Source organism: Eucyclogobius newberryi, unplaced genomic scaffold (genome assembly GCF_026437365.1).
Source record: "Eucyclogobius newberryi isolate DKJ021-1_F unplaced genomic scaffold, fEucNew1.0.hap1 SCAF_12, whole genome shotgun sequence".
Lineage (NCBI taxonomy): Eukaryota > Metazoa > Chordata > Actinopteri > Gobiiformes > Gobiidae > Eucyclogobius > Eucyclogobius newberryi.
Genome location: NW_027315746.1, coordinates 5,349,331 through 5,369,605, shown reverse-complemented (window position 1 = coordinate 5,369,605; position 20,275 = coordinate 5,349,331). Strand labels below are relative to the sequence as shown.

The following is a 20,275-nucleotide window of genomic DNA, read 5'->3' as shown; positions in this document are numbered from 1 at the left end:
CGTTTCAAAATAGATTTTTTCCGATTTCTCAGATTCCATCCGATTCGATCAGATTTCGATTCGATCCGGGGGTTAAAGTTATTAAAAATGAAAAATATATTTGAACCGTTTCCTTCACTTCATGACTGTGTAGAGAAGCAACATATTAAAACTAGTATTATATCAATATTAAACAGCAAATCTTACAAGTATTGGTAGTTACTGATGGAAGACTGATGAAAAGGTTAAGGGTCAATCTACCTTCAAGAAAGATCATCCAGGAGTCCTGAATTATCTTTCTTGAAGGTAGATTGAAGTTCACCGAGGGAAATGTAGAAAATAATTAAAATTAAAAAAAAAATTGAATAAAAATAAATAAATAAATAAATAAATAAAAAAAACAATCTTTGGACGTACGAATCGATAATCGGTCATTAATATGCAAATCGATTAAAAATCGGAAAATCGATTTTTTCAACCCAGCTCTATGTGAGACAGAGCACACGTGAGGACAAGTGTGAGACAGAGGACACGTGTAACTTCCAAAGGTCTGGACCCTGTGCCGTTTTGAACTCCATAAATCAGTTCCAGACTTCATTACAACGGCGCGCTCGCATTAGCATGTCGGGGCAAGCTAGCTTGTGTTTAAATCCCCGAGCCAGTCCTCTCTGCTGCCAGTAGACGGCGCGCTAACACCAAATCCTGACGATGGAACGCCTGCGTGAGAGAAAGTCATGTAACAGTAACTCGCTCACCGATGGGGCGAGCGGATCCTCCGGCGTCTCGTTCTTCCTCCCCCTCCGGCGACGCCCCTCCGCCTCCTCGTCCTTCGGTGGCTCGGTGGCGTCCGGGTCCGGGGGGAGGCAGAAGTCCTGGGGGGCGCGGCTCGTCTGCATGTGGGGGTCCAGGAGCACCACGCTCTTCCCGGGCAGAGGCGGGACGTTGTAACGACAGGAGATCTGGACCGCCTTCTCCAGAGCGCCGCGGTAACGCTGCAGCAGCTCCACGGAGTACGAAGTCTTACTGCGACACACGCACAAAACGCTTTTAACGACGTGTTTGAGCGGCATCGCACTTGTCTGTTTCCACGGAGACGAGCAGGCCACGCCGCAGGTCAAGGGTCACGTTTATTAAACCTTACATGGGATTGTTACCGAAAATGTGCGTAAAACGAAACATAAACGCCTCATTTCTGAACGTTTTTTGGAAATTTTTTGGGCCATTTCCATGTTAAGTTTTCCTTTTAATAAATCACAAACTTAACGTGAAACATTCTAGTTCGCACGCTTCATAAATGAGTAAGAAAACACACTTTTCAGAGTATTTAAGGCATGTCATCGAATAATTACATGACAATCAAGTTAAATGCAATATTTTGACATTTTTTAAAGCAAATCCCACAAAATGAATGCTTGGTCGATTTAAGACACGCCCTCTGCAATGATTGAACTGATAATTGGGAGGCGGAGCTGGTAAAAAGCTCGTAAACAGCATCTTCATGGGTGAAAAGGCGGATTATAAAAACACGCTCATTTCTGCCATGCGCCGTAAAAAAATATTTCAAATTTGGTAGATTCAAGTCTCATTTATGCTTTTCTGTTTAAGATCCTCAGCGTCGTTTTGTCCGTCATTTGTTTTTCCGTGTGCGCTTCGTCTGCTTGCGACGGATGGATATGTAGTACCTGAGCTGACCGCTGGGGGCAGCAGTGAACGCCGCTCGACAGTGGAAGCTCAACTTTTTAAAAACGGACAAGAACGAGCGTTTTAAGGGTTCGTTTTTCTTGCAATTCTTCTGTTTTGGTCAATTTCCTAACAGGCTTTGAACGCCCCCTGGTGGTCGGAACACTGCCCCCTATTTTTAATCATCGTCAAAGTATTATTTATTTGTTGTATTCAGCATGTGTTTTTTCCTCCGTTTTTGTATTTTATAAACCGTCACGGGTCTGAAGTGAAGTGACGCACTCGTTGCTGCTGCTGCCATCGTGTGGACAAATGCCGCATGCTCACTGTGGGCTGTGCCAAGGAAAAGTCTCAGAACAAAGAATTCTCTCTCTTCTGACACGCCCCCAAAGACCCCGTTTGTCCAGAAATGTGTGACTTACAGAGGTCACTCCAGAATGAGGCTGTTCGTTTCAGGTCGTTAGCAGCTAATGCTAGTGGCCATGCTAATAAACGTTAGCCTACTAGACTACAGGTTTAACGAGCCTCATTTCCAACTGTCCGGGTGTTATATTTTAGGATGAGACGCAAAGTCCGTGCTCTTGAAAGCTTTGAGGGCGTGTCAGGTGCAGAGGGCGTGTCCAGGTGCAGAGGGCGTGTCCAGGTGCAGAGGGCGTGTCCAGTGCAGAGTTTCGTGCTGTGTTTTTTCGTGACTATGGAACACTGAGAGGCAACAGCACGCGTCTTTTTTGGTACGATTAAAGTCGCCCGATTCTGAGCCGTAAACAACAGTTTGGAGCGGTGTGTTTTTTACCCGGCCGCGGTCAGCAGCTGAGCCCTCTTGCTCTTGTAGAGTCTGTAGACCAGAGGCACGGCCAGAGTGCACCGGAGCCGGCCCTTAGGGGTCTGGTCCCAGTCCTGGCTCTTGAACCGCTGGCTTTTGGGGATCTTCTTCAGGACCTCCTTCAGGATGTCCTTTCTCGCTGGGACGGCCTCCACTACGGCGGTGGCTACAAGGATTACAAGGATTAGTACGAATATTCAAACCAGGAATATACAGCTACATTTGTTTTAACACTGATACTATAACGACTGACAGCTAAAATATTAATAATACTCTAACTTAATAACCTTAAGTTGCTCTCTACTGCCCCCTGCTCCCCGTGAACCAGCTCCCGTGCTGCCACTGAGACTCTTCAGTTACAAATGCGCGGCTATGCTAATGTTGCTAACATCTGCGCTGCGCTAACGTCAACAAGAGTAGAAGTGGAGTATGAATTAACGTAATTTGATCGATATTGTGGTCGATTTGAGCTCCTTCTTGGGTTTTATTGTTCAAGTCGAGTCGTTACACACCGTACACTGTTAAATATCGCTCAAAGTTTTCACGACTTTTACATATTACTTAATTTCCGGATTATAAATCGCACTTTTTTGCATAATTTTGGCCTGGGTGAGACTTATACTAAACTCGACTTATATGTGATATTATTCATTATTTTCACACAACCACAAGAGGGCGCTCTAGGCTCTAAGCGATGCAGAAGAAGAATCTGCACTTCCTCTTCCTCTGGAGTTTGTGGAGTTGTTTAGAAGTGACACAGAGGAAGAAGAATTCAGTGGATTGAGTGATTTGGGGTAAAACTGATGCTTTGCTAAACTTGTTAGCATGTTCTTTATGCTATAGTTATCTGAATAACTGTTCATATGTTACGTTAACATACCAGACACTTACCACAGTTCTGTCTGTGCCTCATGTAGCTGAAGGTGTTAGCGTTAGCATACGTCATGTAGCTGAAGGTGTTAGCGTTAGCATACGTACACCTATTCATCATGTTATTTATCTGTTATTATTTTAAACTGCATTTCAAGATGAAATGTCTGTTTTTGGTCTTGGATTTTATCAAATACATTTCCCCCCAAAAATGCTCCAGTGCGACTTACATATGTTTTTTTCTTCACTATTATGCATTTTTTGGCTGGTGCTTATGAAACTTATACTCCGGAAAGTACGATATTTAATTTAGCATCCCCTTATTATAGCATAGTCTATCATTTTTGCTATCACAGTCCACACAAAGTAAGTATGCAAGTATGTATTTATGAGTACTTGTTAGCATTAGCGTGTCTCACCTAAAGTCTGCAGCTCCATGACGACCTTATACGCCGTGAGGAACCGAATGGGGAACTGACGACTCTGGATCACGGCTCTCTGGAAAACAAAGAGTCCGTTTAATCAGACGCAACGCCGGCGATTGTTGACGCCGGTGGTTGGGCGCTGCGCTCGGACCTTGTTGGTGAGCTTGTTGAGTATCTTCTTGTGGTGAGTCTCGCTGATGCCGCTTGTGATCATGTTCCTCAGGTTTCTCAGCATCGCCATGAAAGGAAGAGAGTTGTTGTCTGCGGGGAAATCGTTTAGAAGGTTATGAACGGATTAAAAAGAAGACGCTTTAACTTTACCACGCCACACTTTGAACGAGCGTCAAGAACACTCCTCGTTAACGAAGGTTTTCTCGATGTGTGATTCTTCTCTGCTGTCCATAAATCAATGTTAGACTCGTTTTGACTAAACCAGGCACGCTTGAAACATTTATTTTAAACTGTGTGTAATTCCAAGCGCAGCCAGTAGATGGAGCCAAAGCTCTGCTACTCTTACGTCTCCCAAGGACAAACTAATATTGTTTTCTGTGAAAACCCTTTGTTCTTTTGGTCTAAAACATGAAAAGCCTGAATAAAATGCATTCAAGAGCAAGTTTAATCGCCAATAACAATACAAATATAGCTTGATATTTGTCCTTTAAATGACAAATATGCGTTAGTTTTTTTTTTGTTTTTTTTAATGCATCTGTGTTTATAGCTCCTTCCAATGGCATAAACTTAAAACTATAAATAAGATGTGACGTCCTCACTCGAGTCGTTTCTTGGACCACTGCTTTGTACTTTTACTCGAGTCTTATTTATTTTTCGACTACAAACTCTCAGGCCGATACGTACGACCACATTGCCCCGCCTTCTCCACCTCAGAGCCTCTCCGCACCCCGTCTAACCCAGTCTAACCACGTCGTACCCTGTCGTACCCTGTCGTACCCTGTCATACCCTGTCGTACCCCGTCGCCAGTGTTGTGCCTGCATTCATAATTCTGGTCTCTGTGAATGGCACGTTCACAGAGACCAGAATTGGATATGAAGATGAAATCTGACACGTAGTTTCAGGATTTAACTAATAAAATACTTGCTGCCTGTGATTGTATATGGGCTGTGGAAATCATTTAGAAACATTATAGCATAATATTGAATTTTTTGAAAAAAAATTGAATTATGAACTATGAACGGAACTAGTTCATGAAGAAAGTGAACTTTCCCAACACTGCCCGTCGTACCCCGTCGTACCCCGTGGCACCCCGTCGTACCCCGTGGCACCCCGTCGTACCCCGTGGCACCAGTCGTACCTATGAGCGTCTCCCACGTGGCGGCCTTGTTGCCGTCCCGACACAGCAGTCGCTCCCACGTCTCGGGCTCTTTCAGCTTCATCCTTTTCCCGGCTCGCTCTCGGTCCCACGAGCCTTTGATCCCGCTGCGAGTGAACGCCTTCGCATCCGACGGATATCTATAAATATATATATATATAAAGTAAAAGTACATTCTGCACGAGAGAACCCATGAGATCAAGTCACTTTGAACACTTTAAATACTGGTTTAATTAAGTACGAGTGAAGTAAATGAGCACGACCTGTGAACAGACGTGCTCAGTTACATTTACTCTTTTATTTCAATCAAATTAATTCAAATTAAAGTCAATGTCTTTACTTTAGATTTGAATCGGTTGAATATTTCATATTTTACGTTTTAAGACGAGACACTGCAGGTGAATATGAAACAATCTTAAATTTAAAGATGTCAACGTGAAAACAGTTGTTCGTTCACATAAATGTAAGAAACAAATGTATTACAGCTTTTTCATCATGTCATGTTTTCATACACAAATTAGAACATTGCCACGTTTAAATGGCATGACTTTGGATTTCATTTAGTTTTTAGTAAACTCGATCGGACTGAAAATGTGCCTAAAAATACAAATTTCACCTATTTTTTTTAAAATTAAAACATAAATAAATCAGGCTTAGAATTAGATCTCAGCAAATCCTTCAGTACGTTCCATCCACATGTTGTCGAGTACAAGACTGTAGAGTTTGGTGTGTTTAGGAGCTGCTTTAAGGTCTGATCTTTACGTACCTGAGGGAGAAAAATGCATTTTAAGAAAACGACCTTTGAAATTACATCGTCCAAGAGAAATCTATGGAGGAAGTGGATTAAATAAATAATAAAACATCTTTTGGAGCAGATTGGACAGTTGTTTTTTTTACATCTACTTGAGCAACAGTTTCGGTTCCTCCTCACCAGCTGCGGACACTCAAAATCAGATTTTTATCAGATTTAACAGATCATTAAAAGGATGAAAACGGTAAAAACATTGGATTTTTTTGTAATTACTCATCAGATTCCACGGTTTGCATAACATTTAAATAGCGTTGTAACCCACAAATCCGCATTTTATGTCCAAACTGTGGCTCAGAACTCAAGCAGTGGTTTCTCCAAATACTCGAGTAAATACTGGGGTCACTGTTATTTTACTTCTACTCGACAAACATTATTTTAAAGTGAAATTCAAGAAACTACGAACTACGTCACGTTGGAGAAGGTCGCTTTCGCCCTCTAAAATGTCATCGTTTCAGACGGCGGGCGGCGAGAATCAGCCAGAGCCAGTTTTCGTTTCATGTGTATCGGCCCAGTAATGACAGAGATATGAAGCATAAACCGGGTCGAAACGTCTGATGACATCGTGTTGACCGGCGTAACGTGGAAAGAGGGAAGGAAGAAGAAGGAAGGAAAGAAGGGAGGAAAGGAAGGGAGGAAAGGAAGAAGGAAAGAAGAAGAAAGATAAGGAAGGAAAGGAAGGAAGAAGGAAAGGAAAAAAGGAGGAAAGGGAAGGAAGGACAAAAAGGAAAGGAAGGAAAGATGGAAGGACTGGAAAGGAAAGAAAGAAGAAAGGAAAGAAGGAAGGAAAGAAAGAAGAAAGGAAAGAAGGAAGAAAAGAAAGAAGGAAAGATAGGAGGAAGGAAGGAAGGAGGAAAGGAAAGAAGGAAGGAAAGAAGGGAGCAAAGGAAGGAAGGAAAGGATGAAGGAAAGAAACAAAAGAAGGAAAGAAAGAAAGGAATAAGGAAAGGAAAAAAGGAGGAAAGGGAAGGAAGGACAAAAGGAAAGGGAGGAAAGATGGAAGGACTGGAAAGGAAAGAAAGAAGAAAGGAAAAAAAGAGAAGAGGAAAGAAGGACGGAAGGAGGTAAGAAAAGAAGGAAGGAAAGAAGGGAGCAAAGGAAGGAAGGAAAGGAGGAAGGAAAGAAAAGAAAGAAAGAAAGAAAGGAAGGAAGAAGGAAGGAAATTTTGAAGCGTCGTAGTTGAGCTTTGAGTCTGTTTTCGTTTCATGTGGATCGGCCCAGTAATGACATATATGAAGCATAAACCGAGTCGAAACCTCTGCGTCCGAGACTACGTTCTGATGACATCGTGTTGACGTCGTGTTGACCGGCCTAACGTCCGGCGTAACGAGCGGTCAGACGTGTTAAATGGACCTTACTTGCGTCCCAGAATGGCCATCACGTGCTCCGCCGGGTCCTTGATGTGGAGCCGTCCAATCATCTTCTTCAAATTGAACTCGCTCTGTTTTTTGTCCACCGGCTCATTCTTGGAGCCGCCGGCGATCTGGAAAACACAGAACGCAATCGTGTCAAGCGCCCCCTGCAGGACAGACCACTCACTGAAATACAGTTCACACCAGGGACAGGAAGGAAGGAAGGAAGGATGGATGAAGGGAAAGAAGGAAGGAAAGAGGGGAGGAAAGAAAGAAAGAAGGAAAGGAAGGAAGAAAAGATGACGGGAAAGAAGGAAGGAAAGAGGGGAGGAAAGAAAGGAAAGGAAGGAAGAAAGGATGACGGGAAAGAAGGAAGGAAAGAGGGGAGGAAAGAAAGAAGGAAAGGGAGGAAGAAAGGATGAAGGGAAAGAAGGAAGGAAAAAGGTGAGGAAAGAAGGAAGGAAAGGAAGGAAGAAAGGATGAAGGGAAAGACGGAAGGAAAGGAAGGGAGAAAAGTAAAGAAAGAAGGAAAGAGGGGAGGAAAGAAGGAAGAAAGGACGAAGGGAAAGAAGGAAGGAATAGAGGGGAGGAAAGAAGGGAGGAAATGAAGAAAGAAAAGGAAAGAAAGGAAAGGGTGGAAGGAAAGGAAGGAAGGAAAGGATGGAAGAGGGAAAGAAGGAAGGAAAGGAAGGAGGAAATAGACGACTCATTGAACTAAAATGCAGTGAAGATAAATATATTTTGAATTTTGCTGAAAATTATAAAAATGTTTATCAAAGAATAGCTATTTTTTAGGTTTATAATTTAACTTCCTGTTTGTAATTGATGACATCACAATAGAAAATTACCCAGCAAACACTGGGCCAAAACTCAACTAATGTCACTATTTGTTTTATTTGACAAATATGTGAAAGCGACTTTATTTTGTTGAATTCATGTTTAGAGTCAAAAAATTAGTTTCTTTTGTGTAAATTCTGCATAAACTTTGTCTGGAATGAGATGTCACTTCCTGTCATTTTTCTACAACGTTTTCTCCACAAATACCTGCCTGATTGGTGTAAAACTATAATTCATAAGTACAACAGGTATAAACACACCAAATAAAGTCACAATTAGAACATCACAAAACCCCGTCATACGTCACTTTAACATTATAATCAATAATAATAATAACACATCTGAACTTACGAGTTTTTTGATCACCTCTGGCTCCGCTCGGACCAGTTTCGCCCAACGTTTCAGCTCTTCGCCCGACGGAACCTGAGGAGAATGATAAAAACGCCGTCAGTGAAAATATATTGTTAGTTATTTTTTCTATTTTGTACAAAGTCACGCAAAACATGAATCTCGAAGTATGCATCCTAAATCATGTATTATTCTAAATTACAACCTAAATATTGGAAAACAAGCTAAAAAAGTCGTTTGGCTAAACATTTGAACAAACAAAACATGTATGGAAACATGGAATCGGGACGAAACGGTTTCTTGACATTGGGACGATCAGGACGTCCTCGTACATTTAGCGTAATAATAATCTAATTAAAGTAGCGTGGGAAGTGGAAGTGGAAGAGGAAGTGGACGCACCTTTCCTTTGGACTTCTTGCCGTTGCGTTTGCCTCGATGTTTCCGCGTGTTGTATTTCGCCAGTTGATATTCACTGAACTGTTTGAATTTGTCCGTCAGTCCTTTTTTCAAACACGAGGGCAACGAGCGACTGAAACACTGAGGAAAGACATGAAAGAACATGAATATGTTTACATACATAGAGAAGGGAGGGAGGGAGGAAGGAAGGAAAGAAGGAAAGAAAGGAAGGATGAAGAAAAGGAAGGAAGAAAGAAGAAAAGGAGGAAAGCGAAGGAAGGACGAAAGGAAAGAAGGAAGGAAAGATGGAAGGACTGGAAAGGAAAGAAGAAACAAGGAAAGAAGGAAGGAAATAAAGAAGGAAGGAAGAAGGAAGGAAGGAAAGGAAAGAAGGAAGGTGAGGTAAGAAGGAAGGCAGGAAGGATGGAAGGAGGAAAGTAAAGAAGGAAGGAATGGAAAGGAAAGAAGGGAAGAAGGGAGGAAGGAAGGAAGGAAGGAATGAAGAAGGAAAGGAAAAAAGGTGGGAAGGGAGAAAGAAAAATAAAGGACGAAAGGAAAGAAGAAATACAATACATTCATTTGTGTTTCAATTCAGGATTAATGTATATTTCCGATCCATAAAACTTAAAATATCCGACACTTGAAAATACAAACCTGATCGGTGAAAGTGAATGTTCTGTGATGCGGTTAATTAGCGCTGCAACTATCAAATACTTTAGTAGTTATAGTCAGAAAATGTAGTTTTGACCGAAAGCATCCGTTATTTTCACGACAGGATTTGCGCACGGTTAAAGTAGAACGTCGTTAGCGCACGGTTAAAGTAGAACGTCGTTAGCGCACGGTTAAAGTAGAACATCGTTAGCGCACGGTTAAAGTAGAACGTCGTTAGCGCACGGTTAAAGTAGAACGTCGTTAGCGCACGGTTAAAGTAGAACGTCGTTAGCGCACGGTTAAAGTAGAACGTCGTTAGCGCACGGTTAAAGTAGAACGTCGTTAGCGCACAGTTAAAGTAGAACGTTGTACTCTCGTAAGCGTTTGTACTCACGGTGCTGTAGATCCGGACGACCTCGAGCCAGTCCGAGGGCAGGTGGACCGCCGCGCATAAATACCGCCGGACGTGGGACTTTGTGGCGTCGAGGTTAGCCGCTAAAGCTAACAGGAAGTTAGCCGTGATCCTGATGTTCAGCTCCTGGCGAGTGTAAACGGCCACCTGCGTCGCAACAACAACAACAGGACGTGTTTTTAATGATACAACGTCGATAAAATAATCAGTTTTAGCCATAAAAGGTGTAATTGTACACGTTTAGTCGTTAGCATGCTAATAGAAGGTGTAATTGTTTACATTTAGGTGTTAGTATGCTAATAAAAGGTGTAATTGTGCATGTTTAGGTGTTAGCATGCTAATAAAAGGTGTAATTGTGCACGTTTAGGTGTTAGCATGCTAATAAAAGGTGTGATTGTGCACGTTTAGGTGTTAGCATGCTAATAAAAGGTGTGATTGTGCACGTTTAGGCGTTAGCATGGTATTAAAAGGTGTAATTGTGAACGTTTAGGCGTTAGCATGCTAATAAAAGCTGGAATGTATTAAAGGTTGGACTAATCGGTGAAATAAAATGCAGTTAAGATCAATATATTTTGAATTTAGCTGAACATTTTTACACGTTTTATTTAGCAAATTAAGCACTGTTTTCCTTTTACTTCCTGGTTGTAATTGATGACATCACAGAAGGAAATTACCCAGCAACCACTGGGCCACAACTCATCTAGTGTAATTTTTTTTCTCTTTCTTTTACTAATAAAAATAAACAATAGCACCTTTCATGTTTCGAGGGCCAGAATCAGTTTATTGTGTAAATCATAATAATTTTCAGATGGAGTGTCCCTGGTGTGATGTCACTTCCTGTCATTTCCTACAGATATTTTCAAACTTTTCTTCACAACTACCTGCTCGATTGGTGTAAAACTATAATTTATATGTACAACAGGTATAAATACACTAAATAAAGTCAAAATTGGAAAATAATAAAAACCTCATACGCGCCCTTTAAGTTGAAGAAATAGTACTTTTCAGAGTCGTTTTCTGACATTGTACTCGAGTAAATGTTTTATTCTTTTATTACATGATTTTTTGCACAACATTTGCACGTCATAACGCTTTACTTTTTCAGATATAGTTTGTCTTTTATTCGTCTCTTGTCAGGACTCACCTTCAGGACAAACTCAGGGTCGTGTTCAGAGACGGCTTTGGCCAGGTTTACGAGTCGGGTCCAGACCGAGTCCTCGCTGTCCCACTCGCTCTGACCCGGAGACTTGGACTTATTCACCAGCGAGCAGCAAACCAGGTTCAACAGCAGGTACTACAAGACCACACGGGAAGGGAGGAGGGAAAGAGCGTTTACATGAGCACAAAGAAGGAAAGGAAGGAAGGAGGGAAGGGAAGAAGGAAGGAAAGAAAGAAGGAAGGAAAGAGCACAACGTTTACATGAGCACAAAGAAGGAAAGTAAGGAAGGTGCGAAGGGAAGAAGAAAGGAATGAAGGAAGGAAAGGAAAGAAGGGAGGAAAGGAAAAAAGGGAGGAAAGGAAAGAATGGAGTAAAGGAAAGAAGGAAGGAAAGGAAGGGAGGAGGGAAAGAGCATTTACATGAGCACAAAGGACAAATAAGGAAGGGAAGAAGAAAGGAAATAAGGAAGGAAAGGAAAGGAAAGAAGGAAGCGAAGGAAAGAAGGAAGGAAAGGAAAGAAGAAAATGAGGTAGGAAGGAAGGAACAGACGAAAGGAGGAAAGGGAGGGAAGGAAGAAAGGACAATAGGAAAGGAGGAAAGAAAGGAAGGAAGGGAAGAAGAAAGGAAAGAAAAGAAAAGGAGGAAAGAAAGAAAGAAAGGAAAGAAGGACGGAAAGGAGAGAAGGAAGGAAAGAAGTAAGGAAAAAGGGAGGGAGGAAAGAAGAAGGAAAAAAGGAGGGAAGGGAAGAAGAAAGGAAAGGAGAGAAGGAAGGAAGGGAAGGAGGGAGGGAGGAAAGAAGAAAAAGAAAGGAGAGAAGGGAGGAAAGGAAGGGAGGAAGGAAGGAAAGGAAAAAAGGAGGGAAGGGAAGGAAAAAAGAAAGGATGAAAGGAAAGATGGGAGGAAAGGAAAAAGGAGGGGAGGGAAGGAAGAAAAAAAAAAGGACAAAAGGAAAGTAAGAAGGAAGGAAGAAAGACAGAAATGAAAGGAGGAAGGAACGAGGAGAAAAGAGATAGATATTATAAAATGTGTGTTGTATAATTCAGATGTCGTGTGTGGAAGATGAAACTCTGTTATAGAGTTTAAAAACTCGCCTCCTTCACCATTATAAGCTCTCGCCTCCTTCACCATTATGAGCTCTCGCCTCCTTCACCATTATGAGCTCTCGCCTCCTTCACCATTATGAGCTCTCGCCTCCTTCACCATTATGAGCTCTCTCCTCCTTCACCACTATGAGCTCTCGCCTCCTTCACCATTATTCTCGCCTCCTTAACCATTATTCTCGTCTCCTTCACCATTATGAGCTCTCGCCTCCTTCACCATTATGAGCCCTCGCCTCCTTCACCACTATGAGCTCTCGCCTCCTTCACCACTATGAGCTCTCGCCTCCTTCACCACTATGAGCTCTCGCCTCCTTCACCACTATGAGCTCTCGCCTCCTTCACCTTCTTGTCCTTGAGCTCCTCCTCTCGGTCGTCCCTTGTCATCTCCTCGAACTCCTGCTTCACGACCTCGCCCTCCGTCAGCGTCTCCTCGGCCTCGTCCACGTCCGGGTCGGGGGTCTCGAGGGTGTCCGACGTGCTCCGCCCGTCCTCCTCGAACATGGACCACTCGGCTTCGGACAAGTCGTCGCCGTCCTCCGAGTCATGCTGCACGACCAGGACAAACGGGTCAAAGGTTATGAAGTTATGGACTCTGAACGTCACGAGGATCTTTGAGAGGAGACGCCGTGGTCGGACCGTCCCACGTCAGGACCGCGGGGGTTTATAATGTTTAAAGTCCATATAAATGTTCAAGTTTTCTAATTATGACCTAGTTTTGTTGTGAATATTTATCAAAGTTTTACTTCCGTTAAGTTGCAGTTTGTGAAGAAATTTCGAAAAATAAGAGTTTAAAAATGACAGGAAGTGGAGCTGAATCCCTCTGTGATGTCATCAGTGTGCGACACGGAGACAGTTTAAACCATGGTTGGACTAAATAAAGGTGTTTTATGGTATTATTGTGTCAGATCAGAACTGTTGTGTCATTTATGTGGAGTTTGGCTCTTGTTTACAGTCTGGTTGCTATGGTAACAGCTGTGGAATCACCGTATGTCATATCTGTGCTCGCGTCCAACCAGGAAGTACAACTATACACTTTACAAAAATGGTCAAACTGGAGACAAATGGGCAAAATGTGAAGTAAAACCTGAAATATAATTGTGTTTAAACGCTCACGGTCGTTACTAAAGGATGGTTCACATTTACCACGGTGGTGTCTTCCCCGGCGCAGGACACTTGGACGGGTGCGTCTCGGCTCGGACCCCCTCCACCCGTCTCCGTGGCTCCGGCGTGGACGAGCCGGTTGAGCAGAGCGGCGGGCGCGGCAAGGCGTTCAGGTGGCGAGCGAGTGTTCAGCAGCGCGTTGTGGGTGCTGAGGAGCGCAGAGGACGACGGGAGCGTTTGGGAGAGGAGCGCAGAGGACGACGGGAGCGTTTGGGAGAGGAGCGCAGAGGACGACGGGAGCGTTTGGGAGAGGAGCGCAGAGGACGACGGGAGCGTTTGGGAGAGGAGCGTAGAGGTGGTGGAGCAGAGGTGAGAGGGCTGGAGCGAAGGGCGGAGGAGCGGGTGGGTGGAGGAGGAGGTGGTGGAGGAGGAGGTGGTGGAGGAGGAGGTTAAAAGCTGGGAATAGTTTTGAGGTTTGATTAAAAGACTTGTGGTTTGGGAGAGAAGCTTGTTTTCCAGATTGGGGGCGGCGCAGGTGTAAGACAGACTCCGCCCGTCCACAGGAGCCCCCGCGGATAAAGCCAACGTCTTCATGTCTGTGAAGGAAAACAAAACATAAGAGTTAAAGGAATAATGGAGGATTTTTCGCCGATTTGAGAACTCAAGTGGGAGTGCGCATGCCCCTCCCCCCCCGCGGAGGTAAACAACAGCCTCGTTGCTACACGTGCGTTTGTTTATTAGCGCGACGGATCACATTGCATCTCTCGTCTCCGTAGATTTCCGTCTCTTCTGAGTCAGTTCAAACTGTCTTTCTCCGTCTTCATTTTGTCCTTTACACGGAGGGAACTATATTATGATAGATCAATGCGCTTAGACACAGGGAAACGTGCTGCTCATGAGGACGAGCAGAACGAGGCTGCAGGTGTGCGGTAGGTGCGTTTTATGATTGACATGTGAATGAACTACTCGGTTGTCCACGCCACGAGGAAATGAGACTCAGATTTGGGCCAAAGAATCCTCCATAATTCCTTTAAATGAACAAGATCGCCGAGATTCTAAAGAAGAGTCAATTCTAAATGTTAATATCTAATCAAAAGCTTAAGTTAAAGAAATAATAATGTTTTTTAAACGTTTTGAATACACGGTATATAATACAATAAATAAATCAATTATGAATTATTAATAATAGTAATAATAATAACAACAACAACAACAGAAAAAGAAACTATGACAAATAAAATTGAGGCACAGTAAGTCCAAAGTTCAAGTCCCTTTTAGCCCAAAGTTTATCAAATTTATCCATTTCCAAATTTATTCCGAATGTCATTTTTTCCATTTTTCACATGTTTATTACAGCTTTGGTCCAGTGTTTTTCCTACAATAAACAGCCCAAAAATAGACCTGGCTGTTTTTGTCACATTTAATTTGATTTTGAAAGTTCTTGTGACGGTCCCAGCAGTGGAACATTCTTAATTCTTATGTGACAAAACAAATGTGGCAGTGGAATCTGGCTTCACAGAGGAAGAACAAACAGAAGTATTAAAGCCGCAAGCGGCATCCAACGGCCCTCGCGGGCCGCCGGCCTTCCGACTCTGCGCTTTTGACTTGATAAAGATGGCGCCCTTATTGTGTCTTGAATAAAAAAAGAACTTGACAGACGGCGACACATTGGACATGGCCAATCCAGTGCAAATGAACACAAGTGTCAGTCAAATTTGCTGCGCCGCCGCACAGAGACCGTAGCACTTGGAATAAAAATATGGATACCTTTTGATGCCCCGCTTGTGTAGATGATTTTTCCCAAAGTAAAGCTTGATCGAGCTATTGCCCACGGAGGAGTTTGTTAAAGTGTGAAGCGTAAATGTGAACATTTCAAGGATTTGGCGTTTTTCCCATTTGTGACAGTATATTTGCAGCTCCACGGCACAGAGACCGTACCACTTAAAATCAAAATATGGATAACTTTTGATGCCCCGTTTGTGTAGATGATTTTCCCCAAATATGAGCTTGATCGGGCAATCGCCCTAGGAGGAGTTCGTTAAAGTGTGAAGCGTAAAAATGTGGTGATTTTAGAGATTTCGCTGTTTTCCCATTTCTGACATATATTTGCGGGTCCGCCACACAGAGACCGTAGCACTTAGAATCAAAATATGGGTAAGTTTTGATGCCCCGCTTGTGTAGATGATATTCTCCAAATATGAACTTGATCGGACAATCGCCCTAGGAGGAGTTCATTAAAGTGTGAAGCGTAAAAATGTGGTGATTTGAGCGATTCTACGATTTTCCCATAAGGATAACATGGGATGTTTCTGTCAACGCTACGGTTACGCCGTACAAAATATGACTTTGGCTCTCATACTTTTATGATCAGGATGGCAAATTAGAATTTTGTTCAAAATATCATGTCATTTGGAAAAACTCTATTGTTTATAGGCCACTCTGAAGGCCAAATAGTCAGAATTCTGGGAAACGTTTGCGGCTCCGTCGCACAAAGACCGTAAAAGTTATCCTTAAAATTTGGATAACTTTAGATGCACCACTTGTCTAGAGGACGTACACCGATTTTGAGGTTGGTGGGCAAAACGCACTAGGAGGACTTCGTTAAAGTGTAAAACATAAAAATGTGGTAATTTGAGAGATTTTGTGGTTTTCCCATAGGGATAACATGGGAGGTTTCTGTCATCGCTACGACTACGGCGTAAAAATTTAGGCATTTTTGTGATTGGCTTTTGTGATCGGGACGGCAAAATAGAATTTTGGGTAAAGTTTAGACAATTTTGGTAAAACTAATTTTTGACCTTCAATGTTAATTTAAAGGTCACTCTGTAGGGGGCGCTATCACTGCCATTTCAATTTTGTCAGCCTAAACTGGTCCAAACTAGAAAGTTTAACAACTGATTCAAATTTGGTCCTAATCGGACTGGTTTTGATCAAATGGGAGCAATTTTTAGACCTGCAATATTCCAAAATAAGTTGTCCAACTTTGCGGCTGCGCCGCACACAGACCGTAAAAGGTATCTCAAAAAATTGAATAACTTTAGATGCCCCACTTGTCCAGAGGACGTACGCCGATTTTGAAGTCGGTGGGCAAAACGCCCTAGGAGGAGTTCGTCAAAGTTTGACGTAAACAAAATGGCTAACTCAGCTTGTTTTCATTTTCAAAGGAAGATGGCGGCCATAGGGTAAGTTTGGGGGCGTGGCCACAATGTTTTTTTTTGTTTATCCTCACGAGAGGAATGCGTGTCCCGAATTTCGTAGCTTTACGCCAAAGTTGACCTCGGGGCGTCTCCCATAGGCGCAATGTATTTTGACTTTTGTCGGTGGCGCTGTCGCGCCATTTTTTAACGAAAAAAAAAATGGCCCAGAAAAAATAAAATTTTTCACCGATTCTGAATTTTGGGCAAAGTTTGGTGAGTTTTTGAGCATGTTCAGGGGGTCAAATTAGAGATCAAAGCGCTGAAGAAGAACAAGAAAAATAATAATAATATTTTTAGCAAAAACAATATAGCCGTTTTTACTATAACAACAAATGATACATCGTTTGAAAGCTCTAAGCCTTCCCGATGCCGCCATGGGGTGGAATTATCATTACGAGCGCTTACGCGCTCGTCACTCCCTATTCCGTCGGGATGCCCCGCCCACTCCCCATAGACTTCCATTGATTTGAGCAGATACAAGCATGGCCCATGCCTGCGGCATGGATTCTCGCATACGGGACGATGCCAGGAGGGTTTTTGGAGGAATGCAGCGCTTCGCGCTGCTGTTGTCAACAATTAGTGAATGGGCTACGCCCATTCACTAATTGTTGACTATTTCTGTCATAGCAGGAGTAAGTATGCATGATCCATGCCTTCGGCATGGGCTAGTTCACTGTACTTGCCAGGGGCGACGGGGTACCAAACATGCGGGCTGTGCCCGCATGTTTGGTCAGACAGTTGCAACGCTGCCTTCGGCAGCGTTGCGGGAGCAATAGGCCCTCCCCCTGCTGGGGCTCGGGCCTAATGAAAAAAAGAGTATTCATTTCAGCACAAATTATCAGTTTTACAGGAATTCTATCAAAATCTGGGCTTTTATCGCGACACTGCCCCAGCTCTACTTTACTGTCCGATAACCAACATGCCAATAATATTGTACAAAACATTATTCTATTGTAATAACGCTAAATACTGCTATTGCTCAACTGTCGACCAATTCTAACTCCATAAACCAGACAATGACTGGATTTGTAGTCTTCAGACACGTGTTAGATCGAGTGGACAGGTTGTTTAGCCTCATTCCTCCTGCTGTGTGCACAAAGGGGATCGTGCAGGGCATATATAGAGTCATATATAGAGTCATATATAGAGTCTACAACGGGGCGTGTGCCAGTCAAGGTCCAACTATGCAGTACAAAAGCAGAGCGAAGTCTATAAGTTCCCGAGCTTTTCTACGGCTTTAACTCCAATACTTTAGTCGTGAACTGTCAATATAACGTCTGTGTTTTCTCCTTTTGATGATACTGATGTGCAAAAGGCTCAAAAACATCCTTCAGGAGCAAAGTACATCTTATAATTCAAATATTATTACATTTCACATTTGTTTTTTAATCTGAAAATCATTCAAAGTGCCCCCGTACCCCTGTTTGGGAGACACTGGTCAGAAATATGATAATAAAACAAAAATGCTTAGTTAAAAAAATTAGATTGTAGGTAGAACTACTCAGGAATATAATAATAGTGTGTGATATATAAAATAACACAATATCAGAGACTTTGTTCACTGCATAAAATGGAAACTGAATCTTTACGTTATAGATCACATGACATAATATAATATAATATAATATAATGTGTTTGCTGTTTTCTTGTGTGTTATTTGCTACTTACTAGTATTAAAATCAAACGTTCACCTACAGACGCTTTAAAAATACAGAATGGAGCGAAACGTGAAGTGAAACTGTGAAATTTCCCAAATGGAAAAATGTGGGATTAATTTTAGAATATCACAAAATATGATAAATATAGGAGGTTTTGGCTCCAGAGTCTGGTTTAAAGACATTTACAATTGTATCTTACATTAGGCGATTAGAATATACACATTTTTTACTTTTTTGTTGAAGGCAAAAATCTAAATGTGTAGGTTTGACTGGATAAATAACAGAACATATAGACCCCACAATCATTTCTCATTCATTTGTAATACAGATATATGACAAACTGTAGCACAAATGATACTTTTTGTGAAGCTCAAATCAAATGCTGAAAAGAGACATTTGTATTGATCTCCTTCCTTTGCAACAGTGAGTCAACTAAGTGACATTTCTCACCTGGAAACTCAAAACTGATGCTTATTTCTAGTTCAAATCATGAGTAAACTTCGATCTGATGTCAGTTTATGATTCATCTTACTTTTGTCTCGTGTCGCCTGCATCCTAAACGTTCTGATGACAAGACATTGTATAAGGTTTATTAAACTTAGTCTTATTCTAATGACTAATGAGTTTCCGTGTCGGCGGTGGCCACGCCCCTGTCCCGTCTGGACTCACCTCGTGAATCAAAAGCGCGTCTTTCAGGTCATAAAACGCGTCCGCGGTGGGTCAGGGCGGGTCAGGGCCGGTCAGAGCGGGTCCGGTCGTGGTCACTGTCCCGTGGTGAAGGGTTTTGACGTGTTCTCGCTTGTTTCCCACGCGAGCGCGAGTCTACCGTAAGAAAAACACTCGCGTCACGGGCTGAGGCGCATTTCTCTGCGCTCGCGTCCTTCGTCGTCTCCTCGATTCCTCGCTTCCCAAGAGGAGGAGACAAGGGAAGAAAAGTACAAGTGCAACATATAACAATGTATTCAGATTAAATAATAATAATTATAATAGTAATGATAAAAAGTAAAATAATAATAATAATGATAATAATAATAATAATGATGATGATAATAATAATAAGAATAAGAATAATAATAAGAATGATGATAATAATAATGATAATAATAATGATGATGATAATAATAATAGTTGTAATAATAATAATAATGATAATAATAATGATAATGATAATGATGATGATGATAATAATATAATAATACAAATAATAAGGTTATGCAAAGTAAAACATGAAAGTGTGAAAGTGAAAATGTAAAAAACTAATTAAATACAATACGCATACTCAAAAGGAAACAGACATAAAATAATAAGTCTTTATTTTGGATTTTGTCTTGTTGCTCCAGGACAGGAATGTGTGTTAAATGTGTTTATAATCTTTGTTAAATGTGACATTAAAAGTGCTTCCTCAGCCATTTCCTGCGGAGACTTGAGGAATCAAGGACAGGAGGAGGCGAGGAAGCTAGGAGGCGAGGAGGCGAGGACAGAGAAATGAGGCGGGGCCGCGGTGTCAGCTGCTGCCCGGAAACACGCCGCGGATTGGACCAAAATATTGTGGACACTTTTACCGTAAAGAAAAGAGTAAGTGCGCATGCTAGCGACCGACCGCGCTTCGAAAACTGTATGACGCAAACTGCTAAAATCAGAATCGTGCAAGGAACCACCATAAAACAATCTAAAGAATAAAGTCTGAAGAATAAAGAATAAAGTCTGAAGTCTGAAGAATAATAAAGATTAAAGTCTGAAGAATAATAAAGATTAAAGTCTGAAGAATAAAATCTTAAATCATTTAAAGTCTGAAGATTAAAGTCTAGAGATTAAAGAATAAAGTCGATGGCGGTAAACGCACCCTTTCAGTCGCTGCCAACCGCCATTTATATCAACACCACAACAACAAAAACAACAGCAGACAGATGCGAGACAACAGGTTATTCTAGAAAATAAATATGAAGGAATTAATGTACAGCATCTGATGGCTGTTTTTAAATGTGCTTTATAAATGTGCTTTATAAATGTGATTTAACTTTACATTTTATTTTTTTATATATATAATATTTCGGTTACTTGAATGTTTGTTTGACATTTGACATTTGCACACATTTTGATTTTATTTAAATTAAAAAAATAATATGATTTTATTTTGTAGGGGCGTTTTAG

At 42.0% G+C, this 20,275-nt stretch overlaps 1 protein-coding gene across 1 annotated transcript in view; it reads right to left on the bottom strand.

The window, feature by feature from the left end:
• tep1 (telomerase-associated protein 1) overlaps positions 1-13,863 on the bottom strand; it is a 60,518-nt gene extending 46,655 nt beyond the window's left edge. Inside the window, exons 1-12 of the mRNA XM_072440646.1 lie at positions 13,312-13,863; positions 12,511-12,714; positions 11,054-11,203; positions 9,892-10,056; positions 8,850-8,987; positions 8,454-8,525; positions 7,272-7,396; positions 5,088-5,245; positions 3,929-4,038; positions 3,772-3,850; positions 2,453-2,648; positions 735-1,002 (exon numbers count right to left, since the gene is read on the bottom strand). Of these exons, the coding sequence (XP_072296747.1) occupies positions 735-1,002; positions 2,453-2,648; positions 3,772-3,850; positions 3,929-4,038; positions 5,088-5,245; positions 7,272-7,396; positions 8,454-8,525; positions 8,850-8,987; positions 9,892-10,056; positions 11,054-11,203; positions 12,511-12,714; positions 13,312-13,863 (2,217 nt within the window). The remainder of the gene's footprint in view (positions 1-734; positions 1,003-2,452; positions 2,649-3,771; positions 3,851-3,928; positions 4,039-5,087; positions 5,246-7,271; positions 7,397-8,453; positions 8,526-8,849; positions 8,988-9,891; positions 10,057-11,053; positions 11,204-12,510; positions 12,715-13,311) is intronic.
• Positions 13,864-20,275: the final 6,412 nt, after the last annotated feature.